This window comes from Myxocyprinus asiaticus, chromosome 39, assembly GCF_019703515.2.
Source record: "Myxocyprinus asiaticus isolate MX2 ecotype Aquarium Trade chromosome 39, UBuf_Myxa_2, whole genome shotgun sequence".
Lineage (NCBI taxonomy): Eukaryota > Metazoa > Chordata > Actinopteri > Cypriniformes > Catostomidae > Myxocyprinus > Myxocyprinus asiaticus.
The window spans coordinates 34,000,755-34,026,350 of NC_059382.1; the positions used below are offsets into that span (position 1 = coordinate 34,000,755).

Here is a 25,596-nt window from a genome sequence, read left to right on the forward strand (position 1 = left end):
GGCTTCAAGTACTACCAACTCAAAATTATCAAGTACAAAATTGTGGCTGTGTGGAATACCCATAAGCCCTTGCACTTGAATAAATTATGTATGTTTTGTCATAACAAGGGAACATATGTCAAAAAATAATTATTTTTATTTAAAAATGTATATAGTTTTAATTCTTATGACTATTGTTTTTGTTTTGTTGTAGCTGGTTGATAGATATGATTTTTGTGTAGTCACCATTAGTGTTACCTCAGGTGAACTTGAAGCCTGTTAAATTTAAAGGGATAGTTCACCCAAAAATAAAAATTCTCTCATCATTTAATCACCCTTATGCCATCCTAGATGTGTATGACCTTATTTCATCTGCTCGACTCACATGAAGATTTTTTGAAGAATATCTCAGCTCTTTTGGTCCATACAATACAAGTGAATGGGTGCCAACATTTTGAAGCTCCGAACATCACATAAGTCTGCATAAAAGTAATCCATAAGACTCCAGTGGTTAAATCAATATCTTCAGAAGCTATATGATAGGTGTGGATGAGAAACAGATCACGTTTACATTCTTCTTCTTGTGTTTTTGGTAATTCACATTATTTATAAATATCGCCCCCCTACTAGGCAGGGAGAAAAATTTCAGACTTAAATATTGATCACTTTCTCACCCACACCTCTCATATCACTTCTGACAATAAGGATTTAACTACTGGAGTTGTATGGATTACTTTTATGATGCCTCTCTGTGGTTTTTGGAGTGCCAAATTTTGGAACCCATTCACTTGCATTGTATGGACCAACATAGCTGAAATATTCTTCTAAAAATCATAATTTGTGTTCTGCTGAAGAAAGAAAGTCAAACACTGGGATGTCATGAGGATGGGTGAATGATGAGAGAATTTAAATTTTTGGGTAAACTGTCATTTTAAGCCATTCTTCTTTACTCAATTGTACTTTACAAAAGTTCAGATTTATGTGCACTAAGAAGTACTAAGGAGAATACAATGTGCCATATGGCTAACCTAGAGCCCAGTCATAATTTCCCTTATACTGTGTAAGACGTGATATAACTCAGTTTAAATATTTAAATAAAAACAATGATACATTAATCACAGATGAGATGTTTACTTGTAACTAGTTAACATTACTTAAAAAATGAAGTTCAGTTAACATTTGCCAAATAAGTATGTTTACTTAGAAAAAGCATGCAAACTGATTGCCTTAAAAAAATCTTAGTAAGGTCAACTCATTTAGATTTTACAGTGTGATATTATTGATCACAACAGTTCAACTTGGTCTCAATCACGTTGCTATACCTATATTTTTGCAAAATGATTTGTACGCAACTCATTGGATGTATCCCGACAGTTTCCTGGTGAAATGAACACTAGAGGTGCTAAAACAACAAGTACTTTTATTCACTTTCTCACAAATCAGAAGCAAAAGAGCAGATTATCAGTTCATCAACACTTACCTTTCACCCTGTTCCTCAAACTTTCTTTTTCCTCAAAAACATTCTTTTGATATGAAAGATAGTCAATGAACTGTACGGGGAAACATTTAAACATTGCATAATCATCTGTTTGTTTGGGCATGATTAAATTGCAACGTTGCTCAACTGATAAAGCATTATACAAGTCCTGAAGACAATGCAAATCGACACGTGAACCAAAAGTATAGAAACAATATAGAATGTTGTGGTTGCTTTAGAAATTGTGTTTTGGTCACATTTGGTCACACATGACACTATCGATAGAACATTAACTTTAAAAACCTTGTCTGTTTCAGAGAAAATGTTAGACTGATTCAACCCAATAACTTTTGAGACCTTTTGGCAGATTCATTCAAAGAATAATTTGTTCTTGAAACAGACTACGGACAACATGGGTTGTATGTCTTAGCAAAGACTATGTAACAGAAAAATTTATATTTTTTGTCTTTGTATTATTTTAAGGTATTCATTCTTTACCTTAAATTCAATTTTAACCAATGCTATTCAATCAGACTGCAAACTCACAATGGGGAACACTGGTATATAAACATGGTAGTCATTCAGTACCATTGTATATATCAAAGTACTACAGTAGAGATGATGGTAACCATCATCCCCAATTATAGTTTTTCTGACAGGGTCATATGTCCATCACTGCGACTACTCCACACCATCAAGAAGAGCTCATGGCTTGTGCTATCAGGCCACCAAAAATCTCGTCTCCATAGCAACTGCATCTTCTGTCAACCACAGAGCTTTAGAAATATAATAGGGTGAACAGCTAGCTCAAATCCAACAGCCCACCCGAAAGCTTAAACGCAAGGCCTCCACTGCCAGTTCTCCAAATGTTTGCTTTACATTATTAAAACGGTGTCCTATACTGCTACGTGGACAAGTATGTTTGCTCAAGGAAGCGACAAATCTGAACTGAAAATAAACAAAGCTGAATAAACAAGATTACAGTTCTTACTGCAGCAGCGAACAAGGGGGAAAATGATTGGCAAAGTGGCAAGCAAATATTGGATTTGAAGAACAAAAACTTGATTAAATTTATTATGAGTGTGGAGAGGAAAATCAAATGCTGTTTGACAGATTTGTTGCCATTTCGTATATGAAATGAGAAATTTCAATTATTGATGGTGATTTGTGAAAACAACTTGTTACTTACAAGTTGTTTTTTAATCACGGAAATTGCATTAGCTACACTACTAAGATATCTATTAATTAGCCAGATTAAAAAGAGTGTCAGCTTTCCTTCCTAGTTTTGACAGTTGTTTGTTCGACAAACAGGAATCAGGCAATCCCATTGGAGTTGTACAGTATTTTTGTCAGCAAAGCATGTAAATGTCAGCCGGCTACAGAATCCCCATTCCAACATCTCTCAATCCCCTCTCTTCCCTCCCACCGTATCTGCTTTCCTGAAGCTGAGCCCGTTTGAAGGACTGTCCAATTTAAGACATTCCCCTTTAGTGGGTCTCCATTCTCCAGAGGCCCGGGATCTCACTGCCAAAAGAGCTTTTTTTCCAGGCCGTTGGGGGTCTGCTCAAGCAGAACAGGGCATAAGCAGCCAGCATTCCCTTTCCTTCTCTCTTCATCTTTCTTTTCACAAGCCCGGCCATTCTGTCCCCTGTCATACTCTGGTCAAGCTGGCTCCTGACAAACAAAGATCACTCATCCCTGGAGCCATAAAAGCCTTGCTTTTTCAAGCCTATAATGTCTGTGAAATAATATTTAAAAGTGTGATGTGTAATTTCTGATCCATTAACGTCCCCAAATTAAATAGAATAAAATATTGTTTTCAAACAATTTTCGCCAAATACATCCCCTGTCTTCCATCAGTCACACAAACAGATAGTGCTGCCCCTAACTCTTCAACTACTGATTGGGCCAATGTTGCTATATTGAGCTGTTCTGGATTCTCAAATAAACAGCAATGTGTTGATAACGGCAACGATCTGCAAAATATTCTACATATTAAACTAGTATAGGAGCATCGAAAATTACACACCATTAAATTATCACCTTTAAATCATGTATTGCTCATGTATGAACATCAACATATATGGTAAAAAAGTTATTTTCGCTGTTTTTTAGACATAAAAACAATATATAAAAATAGTAATATTAAAGTAAAAATATGTAATATTTTAAAATATTAAGTAATATGATATCTATATAAAATATATGAAATAATTGTATCTGAACCTATACAGTTTCTAGTATTGTTTCTTGCTGGTAGACCATGTAACATGCCATATGCAACAATCCAACTTCCAGAAGTAATTTTACAATTCATATCTTCCATAGGGATTTTATAAAACCTTCATAAGTGTTCTAAGCCATGAACCAAATCAACCAGCTCCGAGGTGAATCACAACATTACTAAATTACATATAAAGCAAAAAATATTTGAAAATCTGACAAAAAGACAAAAGTACAAGATTGTGTACTTGATGTCTTTAATAAGGGAATGAACTACATTCCTATGAAGTATTGCGAATGATGTAATCAAATTAAAAACAATGGAGACATATAAAACTATTGTTTGGACTTTATTGCAAAATATTCAGATATTTGCAATTATTCAAGTGGTTTGAGAGTGTAGGAAGACGACTCGATTGTGTCATTCACACTACGTCATGCGAGTAGGTGGTCACTGCGTTGCTGGAATTGTTCTATTTAAAAAAAGAAAAGAAAAAAACATGAACTGATGGCTTCAACAGAAGCATATACCATCTGTTAACAACCTCTGAGCTCATGGTTGGATTGTCATTTAAGTTGTATAAGTTATTGTTAAAAATGAACCCACCTATAAGAGAAAAAGTAAATTTTTTACTTCTGGAACCTGAATTTTGCACTCTAAAGGATGTAAGCGTTTTCAGAGCACATTCTCGATCTTATCATCATCGAATCAAAAGGGTGTCATCCTTGTTAAAGACTTAGCAGTGTCTAAAAGTGCAAGAGTGAGAAAATGGGGGTGCCATCGTGTGGGAATCAATGGGTGAGGCTCATTGGAAGGGGAGAGAAAAAATATCTGTCCTTCATTCTGTCAACCTCTTTGTTCTGTCACCCCACAGGGAATTCTCCTATTCATGAGCTGCTTACTTTTAATGTAAAATAATCCTCTCAATTAGGTATTAGTGACATTAATTGGCCCCAGTGTAATTGTCCCTTCACAGATGAGAGCTCCCAGCATGCCCACGAGGAGAGAGCACGCACTTGCTACACTCCCCTACCAAACCCCCCTCCCCCCCACCAACCCCACACACCCACCCTCTGCCATACCACTGGACCAAAGCCAACAACCACTCGCAAATTTACTTTATGACTCTTTTAAACTATGTTAAGCACAAGCCAACCTAGGTGCTAGTGTACTGGTCGTGAATAGATATGATTAATCAAGAAGACATTTCATGGAGAAGAGAAATGGGGAAATGGGCAACTTCCAGATGGTTATTTAAGCAATGCTCATTCAACCCTGTAGCCACAGTACATGTATACCACAATATGATGGCGTGAAAAGACAATTAATTCTCTTTTAAAGTGAATTTACTAATTGAATTGTACACTACCAGTCAAAAGTTTGGACACAAAAACTCATTCATTATTATTACTATTATCCACTTTTTAGAATATTTAAGACACTTAAGACATGCTGCTTCACAATTATACATAAATAAGACATGGTGTATCAAGCATATATGACTTGCTACTGCTACTCAACAAGACATACTGTGCATACAATCTCCATGAAGCAGATCTAGATAGGTGGTGCTGAGGAAGAGGGTTTCAAAGAGTTAAAGTTTGTACTGCGTTACAATGAAATCTTAGGCAATTTAAAACTGAGGCTATTTATATGTTAGACAAAGAGACGGTACGCAGGTTAATCGGTTAAGTGATTTCATGTACAAAGGACCTATCAGCTTGTGGCATGTTGAATTTAGGATTATTAATGCAAGGTTTAGAATAATGCTTTGTTGCGAAAGCAGGTCCATATCAAAAAAAGTAATTCACAAAGTTCTACAGATTTCCCACCTCTTGCATGTTTGTTTATTAAATATTTTAGCTAATTTGATTATAATTTCAGTTGTCAATAAGAATGTAGAAATTTAAACTCCCTGTAACACAATTTCTCATGTTTAAATCCAATCCACTAAATTCTGCAAATATCTCACAAAATTACTACAGAAAATATGCAATTCTTTAATTTTTGAAACAAATAATGGCATTGGATCCAGCTGGATGGCTAAAAGATAATTCACTAAAATGCATTCATAAATTGAATAGAGATGAAGATTCCTTATAGAATGCATTGTGCCTTGCTTGGTTATAGGTTGAAGGTATTTAAGGTGTCTAAATCCTTGCTCGCCCCCTGCACTGACCTGTGTGTGTGTTGGAATTACTGCCTATGTGGGACTAGTTCTCAGCTCTGATCTCAGCATGCACCAGGGTCAGAGGGACTTGCACATTCGAACTGAGCTAAAATTTCAGTGTGACACGTCATTCATACAGTGTGGTGAGCTTTGAACTTCATCTGCTGCTCAAAAGTCTCATTGATTTCCTCCTACTACTGATACAATGAAAGTTATTTACCCCTCAGTAATTACTTTCTTAAAGGTATGGCGAATGATTTTAGAGATTGGAAGACTTCCCTCATTCTTCAAATTTGAACTGCAGCAAACAAAGTAATTGATCAATTAAAAAAGATCCTGTCCTCCAGAGATATGCTCATATGGTTTAAATTGAAAAATAATTTGTGTGAAACGTAATCAGAGTTTGTGAAGACTGCACTCTACCAGATCCATGCTGAATTCTGAGAACTAATCTGCCTATGTATCCTTTTATCTGTTTTTGGTAGGTTCATAATAGGAACTTGTTATCCATGGATTTTGATCGTGTAACCAGGACAGAGAAAGTATATGACGACCACAGAAAGTTCACCTTGAGGATCCACTATGACCATGCTGGAAGACCTACATTGTGGGCTCCAAGCAGTCGACTGAATGGTGTCAATGTCACCTACTCACCGGGTGGTCACATTGCTGGAATACAGAGGGGCACTATGTCGGTCCGAATGGAATACGACCAAAATGGCAGAATCACATCAAAGATATTTGCAGATGGAAAGTCATGGAGCTATACCTACCTTGAAAAGGTATACACCTTTCATCAAGACAAATAAATGCTAGTTCTGTTGTATTAGAATGCTGGAGAGTGTCTTTGTTGAACCCGGTTAATTTGTGACATCAATAAGCTTTAACCTTGCTTAGTTAAGTAATGAACCTTGTCACAGCTTGCATTATGATTTGTTAGAGCACACAGCTTAAAATGTGACTGTGAAAAAATTTCACTGTCTAGTTAATGAAAATCAATATCAGAGAGATGTGTGATTCTTAGGTTTCTTGTAGCCTAATTTGTAAAATGGCAGCTGTTTATTGCATTTATGCTCTAGAGATGCTGACCTTGCAACAGATGGTTTTAAAATGAGCGATTTTAGGCCTTAAACTCACCCAATTTAATGTTCCTAACCATTCTAAAATGGTCATGTTCTGACAAGATCAATAGCTTCAATAAAAAATTAGACGATCTGCTTAAATGCTAGAAAATCCTCCTTCTGACCTCCATATAAGTTGACATTAATGTTATGGGAGAGGGCTGGTGTTTATGATGACTTTATCCTCATTTAATGAGATTTTGCCCTATTTCATTTTTCAGTCAGTGTTGTGGAGCAGCATTAGACTTATTTGTCATTTTTATGCACCCTGAAGTGTTTCTTTGACACCCTACAGTTTGATGTGCAGTTAGTAATGTGATGTAATGTGACTCCTGGGATCTTAGTGACCTTCAGATTCATTGAGCAGAGAATTTCACATTTAACTGTTTAAAGAGCTCTCGGAATGTGTTGGGAATTAGTATACTTCATTGAATCAGCCATATGAGCATCACTCTGTCATTTTCCTTTGACAGTCCATGGTACTACTGCTATACAGTCAGCGACAATACATCTTTGAATTCGACAAGAACGACCGCCTCTCATCAGTAACCATGCCTAATGTGGCAAGGCAGACGTTGGAGACCACCCGTTCCATTGGCTATTACAGAAACACATACAGGCCGCCAGAGGGCAACTCCACAGTTTTGCAAGATTACAGTGAAGATGGACTGCTTCTGCAGACCATCCACCAGGGAACAGGGCGTAGAGTCATCTATAAGTACGGGAAGCTCTCCCGTCTTCTAGAAATTCTTTATGATACTACACGAATTGCCTTTTCTTATGATGAATCTGCTGGCATGCTGAAAACTGTGGGCCTCCAAAGCGAAGGCTTTGCGTGCACCATCCGTTACAGGCAGATCGGACCGCTCATTGACAGGCAAATCTTTCGATTCAGTGAGGAGGGCATGGTAAACGCCCGGTTTGACTACAACTATGACAACAGTTTTCGGGTCACCAGCATGCAAGCGGTTATCAATGAAACACCGTTGCCCATTGACCTCTATCGCTATGATGACGTCTCAGGAAAGACGGAGCAGTTTGGCAAGTTTGGAGTCATCTATTACGACATTAACCAGATCATTACCACAGCTGTCATGACCCACACCAAACACTTTGATGCTTATGGACGAGTTAAAGAGGTGCAATATGAGATTTTCCGTTCGCTAATGTACTGGATGATGGTACAGTATGACAACATGGGGCGAGTGGTGGCCAAGGAGCTAAAGGTAGGGCCCTATGCAAATACCACCCGTTACACTTACGAGTACGATGCTGATGGCCAACTCCATGTTGTATCCATCAACGATAAGCCTCTCTGGCGCTACAGTTATGACCTGAATGGAAATTTGCACCTTCTTAGCCCTGGTAACAGTGCCAGACTTATGCCAGTACGCTATGACATACGGGATCGCATTACACGATTAGGTGACGTACAGTACCTTTTGGACGAGGATGGATTCCTCAGACAAAGAGGCAATGATTTCTTTGAATATAACTCAGCTGGGTTGCTGGTTAAAGCCTACAACAAAGTTAATGTATGGACTATTAAGTACTGCTATGATGGCTTGGGACGAAGAGTGTCCAGTAGAAGTAGCCAAGGGCACCATCTACAATACTTCTATGCTGACTTGTCCAGTCCCACCAGAGTCACCCACATGTACAATCACTCTAGCTCAGAGATCACATCGCTCTACTATGATCTTCAAGGCCACCTCTTTGCCATGGAGTTAAGCAGCGGGGATGAGTTCTACATTGCCTGTGACAACAATGGCACACCATTGGCTGTATTCAGTGGTGCAGGTCTCATGATCAAGAAGATCCTCCATACAGCTTTTGGAGAGGTGTATTGGGACTCCAACCCCAGCTTCCAGCTAGTCATAGGTTACCAAGGTGGCATTTATGAGCCTCTTACAAGGCTTGTGCACATGGGCCGCAGAGATTATGATGTTCTTGCAGGCCGCTGGACCACTCCTGATCATGATGTCTGGAAGAGGCTTAACAGCAACAACATTGTGCCCTTCAACCTCTACATGTTCAAGAACAACAACCCCCTGAGCAACAGCCAAGAAACCAAGTGCTACATGACAGGTATGACTTATGGCTTCTTATATGGGTTGTATTATTTCCACTTTGGCTAGAATAGGCTGGAATAATCACAGCCGTGCAAAGATTCAGTTCAACTAACAATTAAAAAATATTGAATAACTTGCATTTCAAACAAAAATTGGCCATTAAATTCATGCATTTCTTCTCTGCCAGTGAAAATAGTTCCAAAAGAAGCTAAAGCATTAAGTACAGTTCAGCTCTCTTCTCATACTCTGGTTTTGAATTAGAAGTGCTTCCTTTGTAAATGAGTTGGTTTTCAACAAATCTTTTAAGTGACCAAATCTTTCTCTTTCATTTCTATTGTTTCGGTCGTGATCGTCTCATCAACATAAAATTTGCGAATTTATCACAACCTACTGACATAAAGGTGTAATTTAAAGATGTAACTTAATTTTAAATGTCGCTTGACCAATTCAATTCAAGAACCGGAACTTACTGTATAATAGCCATTAAATAACTTCATAAATAACATTATTTATAAATAACGCCCCAGCTTGGGGGATGCCAGGCCCTGTATAGACTCTTTGGAAACAATGGCAGCACAACAAATTCCCCTTTGTTCTTCATTCAGGTTGTTTTCTGAATATCCCATCAGTCTTTGCTTCCTCTGCTTTTGCAGGAGGTGAATGCTCCCCACTGTTAGACAAAGAACACAAAGGTGTCCATGGAACTGGGAGCCAGGAGCTACATCACTTTTTTCCACTTGAAAGCAAAATAGAAGCCTTATTTGAAGAAAACAAAATATTACAGACACATTTGTAGTCTAAAGCAGTGCAAGTACACTGCTGTTTGACTAAACTCAAAGCATAAGTACTGTACATGCTCTTGCTACCGGTGAATGAGTGCTTTAGAATGTTGTTTATGTTGGAGCATGCAATCCCCAAGATGCATTATAGTGTTTGGGATTATTGATGGTTAAACTTTCAAGTTATTTACTGGGTAATTAATGAGCCTAATGCATATGTTGCGTTTTCGTTGCTGGTCCCTAGCATGTGATGCTAGTGAGCTGGTGCCCTAATAAAGCTTCTTAAAGGTGTACTCTGAAAACATAAGTTCTCAGTTACCTATTTCATAGTAAAAACCACTGACTGTTAGGAAAAGTTTTTTGGATTTCTTCTGACATAACTCTTATTTGATGTCACATGCATTTGAGTAGAATATCTATACCATTTTGACAATGTTGTTTAATTGCATTTAAGACTTAATGAGTTGTAAAATTTACGTCATGGTTATTTTTATACATCATTAGTTACTTTATATCTGTATTAAAAATTGCCCATTCACATGGTCACAGAGCTCTCTCTCTCTCTCTCTCTCTCTCTCTCTCTCTCTCTCACACCCACACAAACACACACACATACACACACACACACACACATACTGTATAAACAGCAGAAAGAATGAAGCCACGTAAAGATGGTTTTTATCTGTCAAAATGTTTCTAACGCCGTCCTACCTGTTCTGCCGCTATCCAAAGGAGAGATGCGATCATACTAAAATAACCTCAGAAATTATTAAACAACACCTATTTTAAATGTGCAGTTATATTTAATATTGGTAAAAGCTATACCCACGTTTTGATTATGAATTACAGTGATGTGCTGACCTCCAGATTTTTTTCTCTGCAGATCCATCAGGTATGTCATGGTTTTTATAGACATAATTTCGATTGCCTAATCAATGCTTTACTAAATATATATTCATTGGATGTATTGTATTTATATTTTTAAAATATAATTATTTATAATTTTTATCATTATATATTGAATTATTTTTATTTGGGGCCTTCCTCAGCAAATATTGATTGATTAATTGCAATTAATTTGATTAATTAATCAGCATAACGTAATTAATTTGATTAAAAATGTTAATCCATTGAAAGCCCTACATATAATCCATTACTACCCATACTATCTGTATGCTAATATTGTTGTGCACGTGCTGCATTTATCTCTTCTACATAATTAAAGCTAGCTTTGAAGGGATACTAAATATACTGTTGATATTAGATGTACTGTTCCTGAGTGGGCCCATCACCTTATGATTGATGCCACTGACATTTCCATTCCTATCTTAAATATGGGGGCCCTTTCATTGTCTTTAATCACATTCATATTTAAAACAGCTCTGTCAAGTGATATAGCCTTAAATAAAAGAGCAGCAATGTTGTTGCTACAGCAGTATTCTACTGTCCATGACTATGTGTTTGATGCAGCAGGGAAAATCACAAAAAAGTCTATTTGCTTTTTGTAAGGTTCATTCTGTCTCTGTCTAATAATTTGATAGCATTTGATACCCATGCCAACAATTATAAATACACAATCATCTGAGGATTATTAAAAGGGTGAGGATTTTGGTTTAGGAAACAGCATGAAATATGCTTTATTATCAAGAGCACCATCATCCAATTATTTTGTTTGTCACTTGCTTGATGGAAGTTTTATCAGTTCTTTGTGAGAATAAAGCTACAACTGATCTATCTTTGGAAAGTTGCCACTTCCTGAAGAGGATTAATAATTTTTAGTCCAGTCTCTGAAACTAATGTTGCTTGTAATGACTGCAGGAGATTATTTCAACAAGGAACTCTCTTGTCATATGTCATGATTTGGAATAAATAAAATAAAAATTTGCCACCATTTGACCACTGAAATGTCACAAATTAAAAACAAAAATCAATACAGCATATAAACAAGGACTTGCAGGTACCTGTTGCTATATTGTCAGTATTTTTCATCATAGCATTTCTCTTCCAACAGATGTCAACAGCTGGTTGGTGACGTTTGGTTTCCAGCTGTACAATGTCATCCCTGGCTATCACAAGCCTGCCACGGATGCCATGGAGCCTTCTTACGAGCTTATTCACACTCAGATGAAGACTCAAGAGTGGGATAGCACCAAGGTAACTCGCCCAACAAATTTGTCTTTTTGTTTGCCCAACTTTTTAAAGCAAACACCTGTTCTTTGGCTCCAACTTCAGACTTTTATTTGCAGTAACTCGACCTTTCAGTTTGCTGTCTCCCAGTGGGGTTTACAGCAATCAGCCCAGATTCTTGTGCGAATGAGCCTGACCTCTCCGGCTCTTCAAGACAAGGGAAAGGGGTCAAGCTAAAGAGCCCCTTGTAATAGGACTGCCATTAGGGAAATTCTCTTGAAGTTTCCTACTCCACCAGCCATTGATTTCAGCTCAGTCTTACACACTCTTTAGCTCCCTCATAGATGTTCACTCTCTCTCTTTGTGCCTCTCTCTCTCTCTTAAGCACTCCCTGTTTTTCTCAGTCTTAGACATGCACAGATAAAGCCTCCTTGAAGTCATCTGAATAATTGAGAAACTGGTTGTCTTCTTGGATCAAATTACGAAGTTTGAAATATGAACTCAATGTGGTGATGGCTCTGCTGGCTCTGTTTCAAAACCTAGTGAGCTGCCTTATAGGCATCATAGGCACACTACCAATGTGAAGACTGTTCCAAAAGGTACTAAGAGACCTCATTTTGGGCAAAATCCAAGGCAGCATGTATCTGGATGTATCCTTCATGGACAAGGCAATTCCATAATACATTGCGGCAAGCTCAGTGAAAAAATAGATCCAAGTTTAGCTAAGGCAATCCACTTGAATGCCAACTGGGAGGTGTAGAAAAGGATGCCCTACCAGTTAATCGCCTTTATGAAAGAGAAATTGGCTGTCAGTTAACTCAAGAATGCGCATGTGCATTAGCTGGACCAGCCTTCAAAATAATGTGTTTTTTCATGATCTGAGCTTAAGATGCACAATTTATGATGCCATTGTTTTCAGATTTTACTGATTTTGAAATATGCTATTTGATTGTAATCTTGACCAACCATTTTGTAGATTTTAGTCCTTCCCCATTCAAGTATAAAGGAGCTGTACTTGTATTCTCTATAGAAACAGGGAGCCAGATGGACTGATTTGCCTTGAAAGGGACTTGGCATCATGTTATTAGCTTAGCAAAATGCTAACACTAAACATATTTGAAATCAAATTTGAGTCGAGTATCTCATATGTCTCTCATGAAAAGTGCTGCTGTAGTTGCAGCCAATTAAGTTCCTTCCAAATCATTCACAAGGTTGTAGGCAGCGAGGCAGCTCACAAGATTTTGGATCAGAATCCTTGTTACCTCTGTTCAGTGCTCTTGGCTTTCAAGGGAATGTTTCTTATGATAAGAAAAGGGCCATATAGGGCTGGGTGCTATGATGGTATTTACTGCTTGACGGTAGAAGTATGTCAACTTGAAGAGATTCTGCTAGGCCGTTTATACTGTGGTAGCTAAATATCTGCATGCTACCATTGGGTAGGACTGCTTATTTACAAGTTACACAAAGCCATTCTTTAGGGTTAGAAAATTTCCGGAAAAAACTATCATGATGTAAGTATATTGTTACAGTATTGTGGTATAAAATTACTCATACCCCATTTTGGTTATACTGCCCACCCCTTGGACCATATTGATACATAAATGCAATAGAAACTACTTGAATTCGTAAAATAAATCCAGCTTGCAGGAAGTCCAGTTCTATCATTGGTGAGGTCTTCTATTCTTTGCGTCAAACAGCATAAGCACCACAACCTCAAGCTATCAAGCCTCCTTTGACATGAGATGCTCTATAATAAGCAGGCATTTGAGGCTGAGCGGCATGGGTGTGCCTCAGACAGCTGAGATATGAGATTTTAAATGTAATGCGATGGAGCTATTTGAAGCCGTCAGCCTAGTAGGTTTCATATGGCTTTCGCACATGCTCAAGGAGAAATGAAGTATCCAAATCAGACATTCAAGTTTTAGATACCTCCGATTTTTATAGTTGAGTTGTGAGGGATATTTTTTAAATTATGTACAGTGCTTTAAGGAAACAGTTTCTTTCCCAGAGTTTTGTTGGCATTTGATGGTCATGCAGACTTCAAGCTTTATTCTTTTTTTGCCTCCCTCCCAGCAGTGTGTCTCTGTTGTTTAGGCTATTAAAGCAGATTTGCCCTAATGAATTCTGTTTTGGGAAACAATCATTATAATTTAATCATAAGCATACATCCTATCTCTTGGAGTGCACTCTTGCATACGCAGCTGTTTAATTTGTTAGGGTGTGCATTTAAAAAGTATCCACCGTTATTCTGTTAAAAGCATTAGTGAGAGCATTATCCAGTGAGAACCGTAAGACTGTGAGAACACATAAAATGTCTCTTACCTTGACCATCTGAGCCTCTTCAATTGGGTTGGGTATCAAACTGTTTAGTCTGAACGTCGTCTCAGAAATACACTCAGAAAACAAGACATAGTTTAAGGTACAAGGGCCATCACTGGGTTAGTACCCTAAAGGGGACCTTTTTTTACCTCTAGATAAAATGTATAACTTGTTTTGGGTACATAATTGTACCCTAAGGACCTTTTGTGTACCTTTAAAGGTATATTTATATGTTCTGTTACTCTGGGAACAAAAAAGCATACCTTTTTGTCTCCTTAAGGGTTTAAATATGTACCCAAAACAAGGGTACCACCCCAGTGATGGCTTTGTACCTTAAACTGAACCTTTTTTTTCTGAGAGTGTAGAATAGCTTGTCTGTCAACTGAAGGCGTATTGCGAAGCATCTAGTGTAGACAGCAACAAAGTTTACAATGGAAGCTGTTGGCTTTTACCCCAACGACAGGGTAATGACAAGGTGTTATTGTTTTAAAATAGGATTTACTTTTTGTACATGGGGGGCTTACTCAAGTGTTCTACGGCTGGGGGCCTGGGTAGCGAGTTCGAATCCAGGGCATGCTGAGTGACTCCAGCCAGGTCTCCTAAGCAACCAAATTAGCCCAGTTGTTAGGAAGGGTAGAGTCACATGGGGTAACCTCCTCGTGGTCGCGATTAGGGGTTCTCGCTCTCAATGGGGTGCGTGTTAAGTTGTGCGTGTATCGCGCAGAGTAGCACTAGCCTCCACATGCTGGAAGTCTCCGCGGTGTTATGCACAGCAAGCCACGTGATAAGATGCGCAGATTGACGGTACCAGAAGTGGAGGCAACTGGGACTTGTCTTCCGCCACCCGGATTGAGGTGAGTAACCACGCCACCACGAGGACCTACTAAGTAGTGGGAATTGGGCATTCCAAATTGGGAGAATAAAAGGGGGATAAAAAAATAAAAAATAAATAAATAAAGAGTACTAAGGCCACACCCACACTAATGCTTTTTCTGTAACCTAATGTCATAGTTTTCCAAGGTATGTGATACTATAGAGCCTATTTTTTTAAGTCTTTATAAAGTCTACTTTTTATTTTATTTTTTGGTGGAGGAAAACGCCATTCCAGTGTGAAAGAGAGCTGTAAACATATCAGAATTCAGTGTGTAAAACCAAAAATGTATTATGTGGACGAGGCCTAAAAGAATCGTTAAGAAACACAATCGTTACGCGGAATTGGAACAAGAATTTTCAAATTCTTACAATTCCTATCCCTACTCTTCAACCATCACCTGTTGCCTTTCAAACTAAAACTGCTTTCTCTGATGAAATAATGAAATACATTACTAGGAAAAAGTAAACTTTTCTTATGTGACCACTTTCCAGGACATGGAAAGTCCAAAGCAATGCAAACATCACTAGGAGATTTGTTCAGGAGTGGCATGGACAGACTACAAATCAACTTGGACAGTCTACTGTAGTTCAAAGATCCAACATTGGACTCTATCTAAACCCTCAGGGATACTTCCCTCTATCTTATACCATGTATGGTTTCACTCCTGTGGGAACCTCAGAAGTACATCGAAGGCATCTTTCAATGGTGCTCTCAAAAGGAGAATCTAAATCAATTCCAAGACATTTCTTGAATTTTTCTATTTCAGATGTATTCTTTCACAAGGCAGTTGAAAAACAAAATGTTCACTCTGAGACTGCTTTACTGTGGAAGTAAAATCCAAAAAGATCAGTCTATGCCCCACAGTTCTTTGCATAGTCATGCCTACCAAGTTACCCATAAATCAGTGCTCTTTGGCTCAACCCCGCTAGCAGCAATTTTTCCCTTGTTATTTGGGGGGCAGCAAACAATTCTAATTGCCAACCAATTTGCTTTTTGGCAATGTAATTGGGTGGTCATTTATGGGCTTTTAAGCAGCAACATACTACCCTACTACCCACAAAATAACTAAAGAAGAGCTGCTGGGATGAATCTCACAAATAACATGTCCTGGTCATATTTCACCCCAAAATAAAAATAAAAAATAAAATGCATTAGCCAACTCAAGTCATTACATTTACATTTATGCATTTGGCAGACACTTTTATCCAAAGCGACTTACAGTGCACTTATTGTAGGGACAATCCCCCTGGAGCAACCTGGAGTTAAGTGTCTTGCTCAAGGACACAATGGTGGTGGCTGTGGGGATCAAACCAGCAACCTTCTGATTACCAGTTATGTGCTTTAGCCCACTGTGCCACCACCACTCATTATTGTGCAGTTTGATGAAAAGGTGATTGTAGATTATTCCTTAAAAAAAATATAATTTGTCTTTAGACCCCCTAGTGAGCCAAAGTCTGCTGTCAAGGAACACAAAACTCCATAAGATGATAGTTAATGGAGAAAAATAACCTTGCTCACCAGTGGAGCCAGTTCCCCTCTGCTTAAAAAAGACAATTAAGCCTGGTTTTAGGATACCACTAGCACATAAAGGTTGTTTGCATTCAGATATTATTTTCTTGTAAAATAAACACATTTCCCTCTAATTATAATTACTTTAATACATTCAGATGTTTTACTTTTGAGTTTCTTTTTATATTTATCATTAATAAATATAATGGAAGGTAGGTCATCTTGTCCAGATACACTGATTGATTAATTTATTTTTTGAAATCAGCATAAATTTAAGTTAAAAACATATTGTATATGTAATTATTTGCAAATACTGTGGTGAATAAATACTTTAGAGCATAAAGTAATTAAATATATAGATTTTTTTTTCGTATTACGGAAATGAGATGGGGGAGGGGGGTTAATTGCCATAAAAATAATGTCACAATGTGCAAAATACTCCTAAATAGGCTTTTTCATAAAATTTTGCAAACTATAATATCTTATTTCTTTTCGTTCAGTTTTGGGGTTAAATATGGCCTTTTCTTCTTGCTAAATAGTCAGCACTTCCTAATTAAATTGGAGGTTCTTGGAAGTAAGAGTCTTTTGCTTCATCAAAAACCGAACGTGATGATTCAGTGCACTGGGAATTTCCAGAAACAGCTGGAAAGTTAATGCAGACTTTTAATCAGTCTCCTTCTCCTTTCCGTTTAGCCTCCCAGGGTCTTCAAGACCAGTGTGGATGAGAAATTATGTGAATGAGTCTGCTGTTGATTCATTAGATGTCCTTAGATTGATTTTGACTTTCATTAGATGTCCTTAGATTGACTTTGATCAGAGCCCTGTACCGATATCCTGCATGCACCACCCAGCACTATTTGAATGATGTATTCCTTTTTGTTTTTTTTGTTTTTTTGGTCAAGAATGTCTATCCGTTGCAGCATACACCGCTCCCACCAGCCGTTTATCTCTCTCTGCCCTTTGAACTGTGACTCATATTAGTAGTCTGCAGAGTAAACAAAAATAGCAGTTAGTTAGAATTCAAATATTGGAAACTTTAAGGGAGTTTTCTTTCCTACAAGTGAGGCCAAAGTCCAAGTACTGTACATTAAGGGAGTCATGTGAGATAACTAAAGGACTCCATTGCCAAAGCTTTCAGCTGGACTCTCTGTTTCTCCCTCCGGGCAGAAGCCCTGGAGTCTGCCACCCACCAAAAGCTATTTCTAGGACTAGTACAATCCCTCTGCTCCCCTTGCATAGTCCTTTCCTGGATATCTAAATCTTTCACTCTCTCAGGGCGAAGATCTCCTGTCAAGTCACATTAAGGGACAGGGTCACTCATCACTACAGTACTGGTTGCCTAAAGAGTGGCCACTACCAATGCGTCTTGTATTCATTTCTCTTCCACAAATCACTTGTTTATAGCTATTACTGCATGAAAAGTTTTGAAAGTCACATTCTTTCTTTTAAAGTCAACTTGAAATCAAATTTGCCCCTATATTAATACACATGAATGGTCCTATTGTGTATAGTTGGTCAGTGCACCTTATTCCAAAGGACAAAAAAGTTTGTCTGTGTAATCTTTCATCAAAGTATAATAACTTGCTCCACTTCTGTAACAACTTTTTTTTTTTTTTTTGCTAACATCAATTAGGCCAAGCAGTAGATTATTTTAAAGCATTATTTTAGACTACTGTTGTAGGTTATGCAACCTTTCTAAAATGTTGCCAATAGCTAACACAGTAATTTAATGCCAGTTATTGCCAATATAATAAAGGTTACAGAAATAAGAGCAAATAATAACAGATTTGAAAAATTAGTGTTAATATTGGGATACGTCAAGGTGCTCTGGTGGGTAAACTTGACCATAAGTCTCTACATCTCAAAGTCTCAAAAGTGGGAGCCAGCATTGTTTCAGGAAGGGAGTAGTCCTCCACAATTGACTTTAAATTTGCATTCAGGTCTGGCTCCATTCTGGTATGAATAAAATCAAGTTCCACTGTTTAATATCCCTGTATATGGAAATAAAATGGGTTGTGAATGCCATTTTATCTTGACTTTAAACTACAATGGATGATGTACTTCCATTTTTAACACAATTAATGGTAATTTAGGCTTCAATCCAGAAATCTGTTAAAATAATTCCTAGCTCATACAGCAGCCATGGTTGGAGGGTGGATAAAAATCATGTTGACATATTTACCTCCAACAAACAAAAGTTATTCCAGAGTCAAACAGTTAGATCAGCACATTTGCAGAATTAAAAAAAACAAACAAAAAAAAAAACACTTGATACCATGCACGTTCATACCTGAACATAAAATAGAATGAGTTATGCTTCATAGTTATAATAAGGAAACATGAAATGTTTGATGTGTTAATGAAGCAGCACAATTCTTGGTTGAGAGGAAAGTTGAGCAGCTGAACGTGAGGGTAGAATGAGTTTCCTGCTGAGATAGCCCATCCTGCACAAGCCATCAGGAAATGTTATTTACTCCCAGGAAATAGCAGCAGCGGAGGCGGGAGGTGCAATGACGCCTGCCACTGGAGGAGATCATATAATGAATATGAAAGTAACGTACATTTTAGGAGTTATGGCATACAGTGTTTTGCAGAGATGAAACATGCCATATTATGCCACATTCAATTAATACAGCAATGGACCACACCATGGCAATTGTAACAGGGTTCCTACGGTAATGGAAAACCTGGATATATCAGGAAGTTTTATAATTGTGATTTCCAGGCCTAAAAAAAATAAAATAAATAACATTAAATTGAGTATACAGCAAAATATTATTTCCTGAAGTCTTTTTGTGTTGTTAAATATGATACACAAGTCACGCTTATTCTCTTAATTCCCTTATTTCAGTAACTTTTACTGAAAATGTTTCTTACCGCATTGGCAAATTGTTGTTTTTCTTGTTTAAGCATAAAACCATCAAAATGTAATTAGATTTCTCAGAAAACAGGAATAGTCTTCTGATTAATTTAACAGTTGTTTTTTCCATTAAGTGTAAAATCTTTGCATGTAACCGGCAAAGTTTGAACTCTTGTTTTAGGATGCGACTCTCTGCTGTGGCACTATGAGCCCAATGTGCATACATGCGTTTTCCAACACCTATGTGGTTGTGGTTGAAGTGGACAAATGTTCAAATGTTTTGGACCAAGTTACGGCTGTCTTTAGTGTTCCCATTTCAGTCCCATTTCAAATGATTCACCCAAGACGAATGTTAAAGGCTATCCGGTAATTCATTCACAACTCAGCGCACATAGCAATGAGAGCATTTGTTCGTGATAACATGTCAACAAACAACATGAAAGAAGGGCTCATGCCTTATATTGCACTGATTTGCACAGAACAGGAAGAAATACGAAAAAACAGCTGAAAATATTGATGTGTCAGCGGGTAGGGAGACATGGGTGATCTTTTATTTTGTTTTGATGCATGGACACTCACAGTGTTTTGTTTGTATTTTTGCAGTCTGTGCTGGGGGTGCAGTGTGAAGTCCAGAGGCAGCTAAAGTCTTTTGTCCGGTTGGAGCGATTCGGCCAGATCTACGCAGCAAGTAATTCCGGGTGCCCTCAAACCCCTTTCCGTACACTCTTTGCCACTGGGGGATCGCTCTTTGGCAAGGGTGTTAAAGTAGCTATTCGGGAGGGCCGTGTGACTGCTGACATTATCAGTGTGGCCAGTGAGGATGGCCGGCGAATAGCAGCGGTGCTTGACAAGGCCATGTACCTGCAGGATCTACACTTCACCATTTTAGGCTTGGATACACACTACTTTGTCAAATCGGGACTAGTAGAGGGTGACCTTACTCTGCTAGGCATGACGGTGGGCCAGCGCACACTGGAGACAGGCGTGAACGTTACTGTCTCGCAAGTCAACACAGTGATTGGTGGGCGCACGCGACGCATCACCGACATCCAACTGCAGTATGGTACGTTGAGACTCAACGTTCGCTATAACAGCAGTCTAGATGAAGAAAAGGTCCGCGTGTTGGAGCTTGCACACCAGCGGGCCGTTTTAACGGCCTGGGCTCGTGAACGACACAGATTAAGGAAAGGCGAAGAGGGATCTCGAGCTTGGACGGATGGGGAGAGGCAGCAGCTTCTGAGCTCTGGACGTGTCCAAGGCTATGAGGGCTTCTACATAGTGTCGGTTGATCAGTTCCCTGAATTAGCCGACAATGTAAACAACATCCATTTCCTGCGACAAACTGAGATGGGCCGCAGGTGACATGAAGGTGAAGACACTCGCTCAGACTCATCATCTAGGACTTCTTGCCAAAGACAAGTTGTTTTTGTGACCATATTGTTTTACTTTATTTTTATGTTGACTGTGCCAGACTTATTTTTTTAATACATGAAGTACATGGTTGCGAACAGTGCCCCTCTCCTTTTTCATACTTCTTAAACCCTCTTTGCCCTTCAGGTGTGGCTGCTAAAGGATGGCATATGGCAGTGTTGGTGGCTTATTCAGCTCTGCCTGACTGTTTGTGGGTTTTGCTCAAAGGAATGTAGGAAGAAGGCTGGTAACGCATTATGCTCGCTGGCTCAGCCTGCCGCCAGACGAGCAGATTGTTATTCACGAGCTTCACTCCACTCTGTCTTTTCCCGGACCTCAGCCAAGGAGAGACCTCTTTTAATCGCTTCTTTTTTATACTTGAAAGCCCACTGGCTGTGTCATACTTAAACATTGGTGTTTGATGTCCATTGCTACCAGTTCAGGCAATTAACTGAACCCATCTCATGTTCAAAACTTGTTGTGGTGTCTTGTAATATTTTGAGACTGAGTGGCTTGCTAGTGAAATCAAATTGTTTTTTTTAATTATTATTTCTATTTTTGTCCAAATGGCTTAAAAACACATAGAAAAGGAAGAAGAGGATGTATGAAGTATACATACATTAAAAAAAAAAAAAATGAAAGAAATTTAGAAAACAGGAAATAGCTAGTTAGCCCCATAGTCTTTAAAAGTACTTGTAAAATGCAATTTACACTGAAACAAATTACAGTAGCTTTGTTCCAAAACCTAGTGTGACTTTTAATGTATCATAGGCACGCTCTGATGAAGGGTTGCCAACTGTTCTACATTAGCTGGGACATTTTTGGCCAAAATGAAGACTTGTCCTGTATTATAGTGGCAAAGCTGTCAAGGTCAGATGGCAAAATGTTGAGGGGGACCCCTATCCCATATTGAAGCACTCAAAATGCTCAAGCGTCCCGTATTCCTGTGACGAAAAGTTGGCAACCCTACTCTGATGTGAATGGTGTTTTAAAAGGTAAGTAAAAAATTATGCTGCCTTCTAACATACTTAACTAACAAACTAACTTTTAAGGCAGTATCACATACATCCCAGAGAGATAGAGAGCAATGCCATCATGCATTCCTTACAAAAAAACTAGAGTTCTGGCAAACTAGCTGCAGACTTGCCACAATTTTGCCACTCATCATTTTCACATGCAAATGAGCTTGTGACTCACCGCAAATGTTTGCCAGAAGTTTGCAGCTCTTCACCGGTAGTGGTAAACCTGCAGCATACTTTTGGCAATAATGGACAATTTGCCACAAGTTTGCTGCAAAGTTTATTTGCATGTGAAAATAATCAGTCGCGAATCTGCGACAAGTTTCGGCAAATTTGCAATGTACTCTAATGTACACTTTTGCAAGGGTTGTGCCGAGCTCAGTGAAAAATATTAATTCAAGACGGTGAGACAACTGTAATAATATTTCATTCAGTACTGAAAGTATCTATACAAATAGTTAAGTCTTGTAAAAATTTACTATTTTATCCAATATTTGTGAGTGCTAAGTATTTTTATGCTTCTTAGCGTTAGCTAAGGAACATGATAACATTAAACTTAATTGGAATCAGATGTTAGCTGAATCTACTGTGCAGAGCACTATTTGTGTTCTACACTACATGGTGCCCCTATGCATTGCATACATTGCATATATGGTTATTGTGCTCAAAGTTCAGTTTAGTTGACCAAAACTTGACTATTTTACCATTTTTAAAAGGCAGCTGCCTTTGTAGGCATAAGACAGCAAGAAAGCTGACTAGGTTTTGGAACAGACCTATTGAGTCTAGATTTTGAAGGTTTTAAAATAAATTAGTTTGAGATCCATGCAAATTTATTTCATAGTAACATTCACAGTAAGCAGTATAACAGATGTGAATGATTGTACATTTTAATGCTGGTTGTTGTACTTGAACAAAACCTATGGAATAAAGGCCGGAAAGGTCATTCAGTTAAATTAATTTGTTTTTATGGTTACAACAATGTTGCATATGGACCATTCCTAAGAATGACAGTATTTATTTTAGTGCTCTGTTTTCAAGAGAAGTATAAAGCCTCATGTTTTGTCAGTGAATTAAATGCTTCAAGTGTAAAATGGCATGAATGCTTAAAGACAAGCACACTACTAAAACATGCACTCAGACTTTTAAAGATTATATACTGAGTTCAGTAAACACTGCACATTGTGGTAAGGACATATGACAACCCATGTGAATAGCCTTTGCTTACATCGTAAGTGCTCTGAATGTGAAAAACAAGACCCTTCAAAGTCTGCAGGCCGTAGAAGATGCTTTAAGGCCTGAAGGTGCCTGGCAACCCACCATCTGGATATGTTTGGAAATGAGCTTCAAAGAGCATCCTGCGCAATCTATTTCTGGTTGGATGGTGTTAATATATTGGACATGATGTCGCATTGGGGCTTCATGTTAGTGTTTGGTATATGAATCTATTCCTGCTGCCAGTCTTGGGGAAATCACTTAGGAATGGTCACCATGATGAATTGATCAAGTGTTTTAAGCTGTATAATATTGTCGAGCATATTTTGGTTAGTTTTACTGTCATTGAATGCAGTGACATAATGAGTCTGACAATAATACTATTTAAAAAAGAACAACATTGAATGAAGGAAAAAATGCAATGTGGTAAATTGCACTTGAACTGAATCATAAGGCTTTTATTTATTTTATTTCTAAAGTTTTGGACTCATTTTGATTATTTTTTATTATTATTATTATTATTATTTTCTCAACACTGTGTTTCTAAATGCTTCTCTTGGAAACTGTAAATAAGATGAGAAGAAATGGGCTGTAAATAAAATGCAAATGTAGATACCTTTTAGAACTACAGCAGTGAATCTGTGTAGTCTTTAGTTAAAGAGAAAAAAATAAAGATTATTTTGTGTTTACATTTACTTCACGTCATTGTGGTTTGAATTACATTTTGTTTGATTGCATGTACCACCACCAGTATAAAAGATTATTATGATGCCTGTGAAAAATAAATCAAAGTTTGATCCATGGTTATAAAACTACTGGATTGCGCACAGTTGTTTTACAAGAGAGCTCTAGGAGAAGGGATTTTTAATGCATGCATGCACACATACATTTATTGCAAATATCAACAGGCATCACTCATATCATGTCAATTGACTTCTAAAGTGGAACTGCAAATTAATGCCTTTAATGTGGAAGTTGACGTAAGTGGTTGTGGCATCTAATTGTACTTTGTGTAATGAAGTGTATACAATTTTCTTACGTTTTGCACAAGTGATTGAAATATTCATACACAGAGATCAAGGAAGTGCACCACCAAATACTTGTCATTTTTATAAAAACACATTTATGGAGCAAATTTTAAAGCAATGCATGTATAAATACAGTACAATATTTTTTAGGACTAGTTTTTCACAATGAATTACTAGAAAATAAATGAAAGAGTTCAGAAAATACCAAAAGTAGCATTAAAATGCCTTGATATTTGACATTACCCCTATAGACTCCATACCCACCTCTGTGTGCAGTCAAAGCAGTGCATATGTACTAATAAGTAAAGAGCCTTTTAGATATTTGTAAATTAAAGAGTTCAAACTGCACCATTTACTTTTTTATCATTAGCAATCAAAAACACTAATGCATAAACATTATATCTATTCTACATACAGTCTAAAATTCGGAAATACGAACATAAACTACCTTAAAATATACAGGTGCATCTCAATAAATTAGAATGTCGTGGAAAAGTTCATTTATTTCAGTAATTCAACTCAAATTGTGAAACTCATGTATTAAATAAATCCAATGCACACAGACTGAAGTAGTTTAAGTCTTTGGTTCTTTTAATTGTGATGATTTTGGCTCACATTTAACAAAAACCCACCAATTCACTATCTCAAAAAATTAGAATATTTTGACATGCCAATCAGCTAATCAACTCAAAACACCTGCAAAGGTTTCCTGAGCCTTCAAAATGGTCTCTCAGTTTGGTTCACTAGGCTACACAATCATTGGGAAGACTGCTGATCTGACAGTTGTCCAGAAGACAATCATTGACACCCTTCACAAGGAGGGTGAGCCACAAACATTCATTGCCAAAGAAACTGGCTGTTCACAGAGTGCTGTATCCAAGCATGTTAACAGAAAGTTGAGTGGAAGGAAAAAGTGTTGAAGAAAAAGATGCACAACCAACCGAGAGAACCACAGCCTTATGATTGTCCAGCAAAATCGATTCAAGAATTTGGGTGAACTTCACAAGGAATGGACTGAGGCTGGGGTCAAGGCATCAAGAGCCACCACACACAGACATGTCAAGGAATTTGGCTACAGTTGTCGTATTCCTCTTGTTAAGCCACTCCTGAACCACAGACAACGTCAGAGGCATCTTACCTGGGCTAAGGAGAAGAAGAACTGGACTGTTGCCCAGTGGTCCAAAGTCCTCTTTTCAGATGAGAGCAAGTTTTGTATTTCATTTGGAAACCAAGGTCCTAGAGTCTGGAGGAAGGGCGGAGAAGCTCATAGCCCAAGTTGCTTGAAGTCCAGTGTTAAGTTTCCACAGTCTGTGATGATTTGGGGTGCAATGTCATCTGCTGGTGTTGGTCCATTGTGTTTTTTGAAAACCAAAGTCACTGCACCCGTTTACCAAGAAATTTTGGAGCACTTCATGC

The 25,596-nt window shown here is 38.0% G+C and overlaps 1 protein-coding gene across 6 annotated transcripts in view; it reads left to right on the forward strand.

The window, feature by feature from the left end:
* LOC127430127 (teneurin-4-like) overlaps positions 1-23,840 on the forward strand; it is a 443,558-nt gene extending 419,718 nt beyond the window's left edge. For 4 of the 6 annotated variants that reach the window (XM_051679634.1, XM_051679636.1, XM_051679637.1 and 1 more), the window contains 4 exons: positions 6,336-6,632; positions 7,445-9,059; positions 11,834-11,976; positions 20,115-23,840. In XM_051679634.1, coding sequence (XP_051535594.1) covers positions 6,336-6,632; positions 7,445-9,059; positions 11,834-11,976; positions 20,115-20,873 — 2,814 coding nt within the window. In that variant the 3' untranslated portion in view covers positions 20,874-23,840. Of the gene's footprint in view, positions 1-6,335; positions 6,633-7,444; positions 9,060-9,696; positions 10,178-11,833; positions 11,977-20,114 lie in introns of those variants that run through there. The other 2 variants (XM_051679635.1, XM_051679639.1) reach the window with 2 other exon arrangements.
* Positions 23,841-25,596: the final 1,756 nt, after the last annotated feature.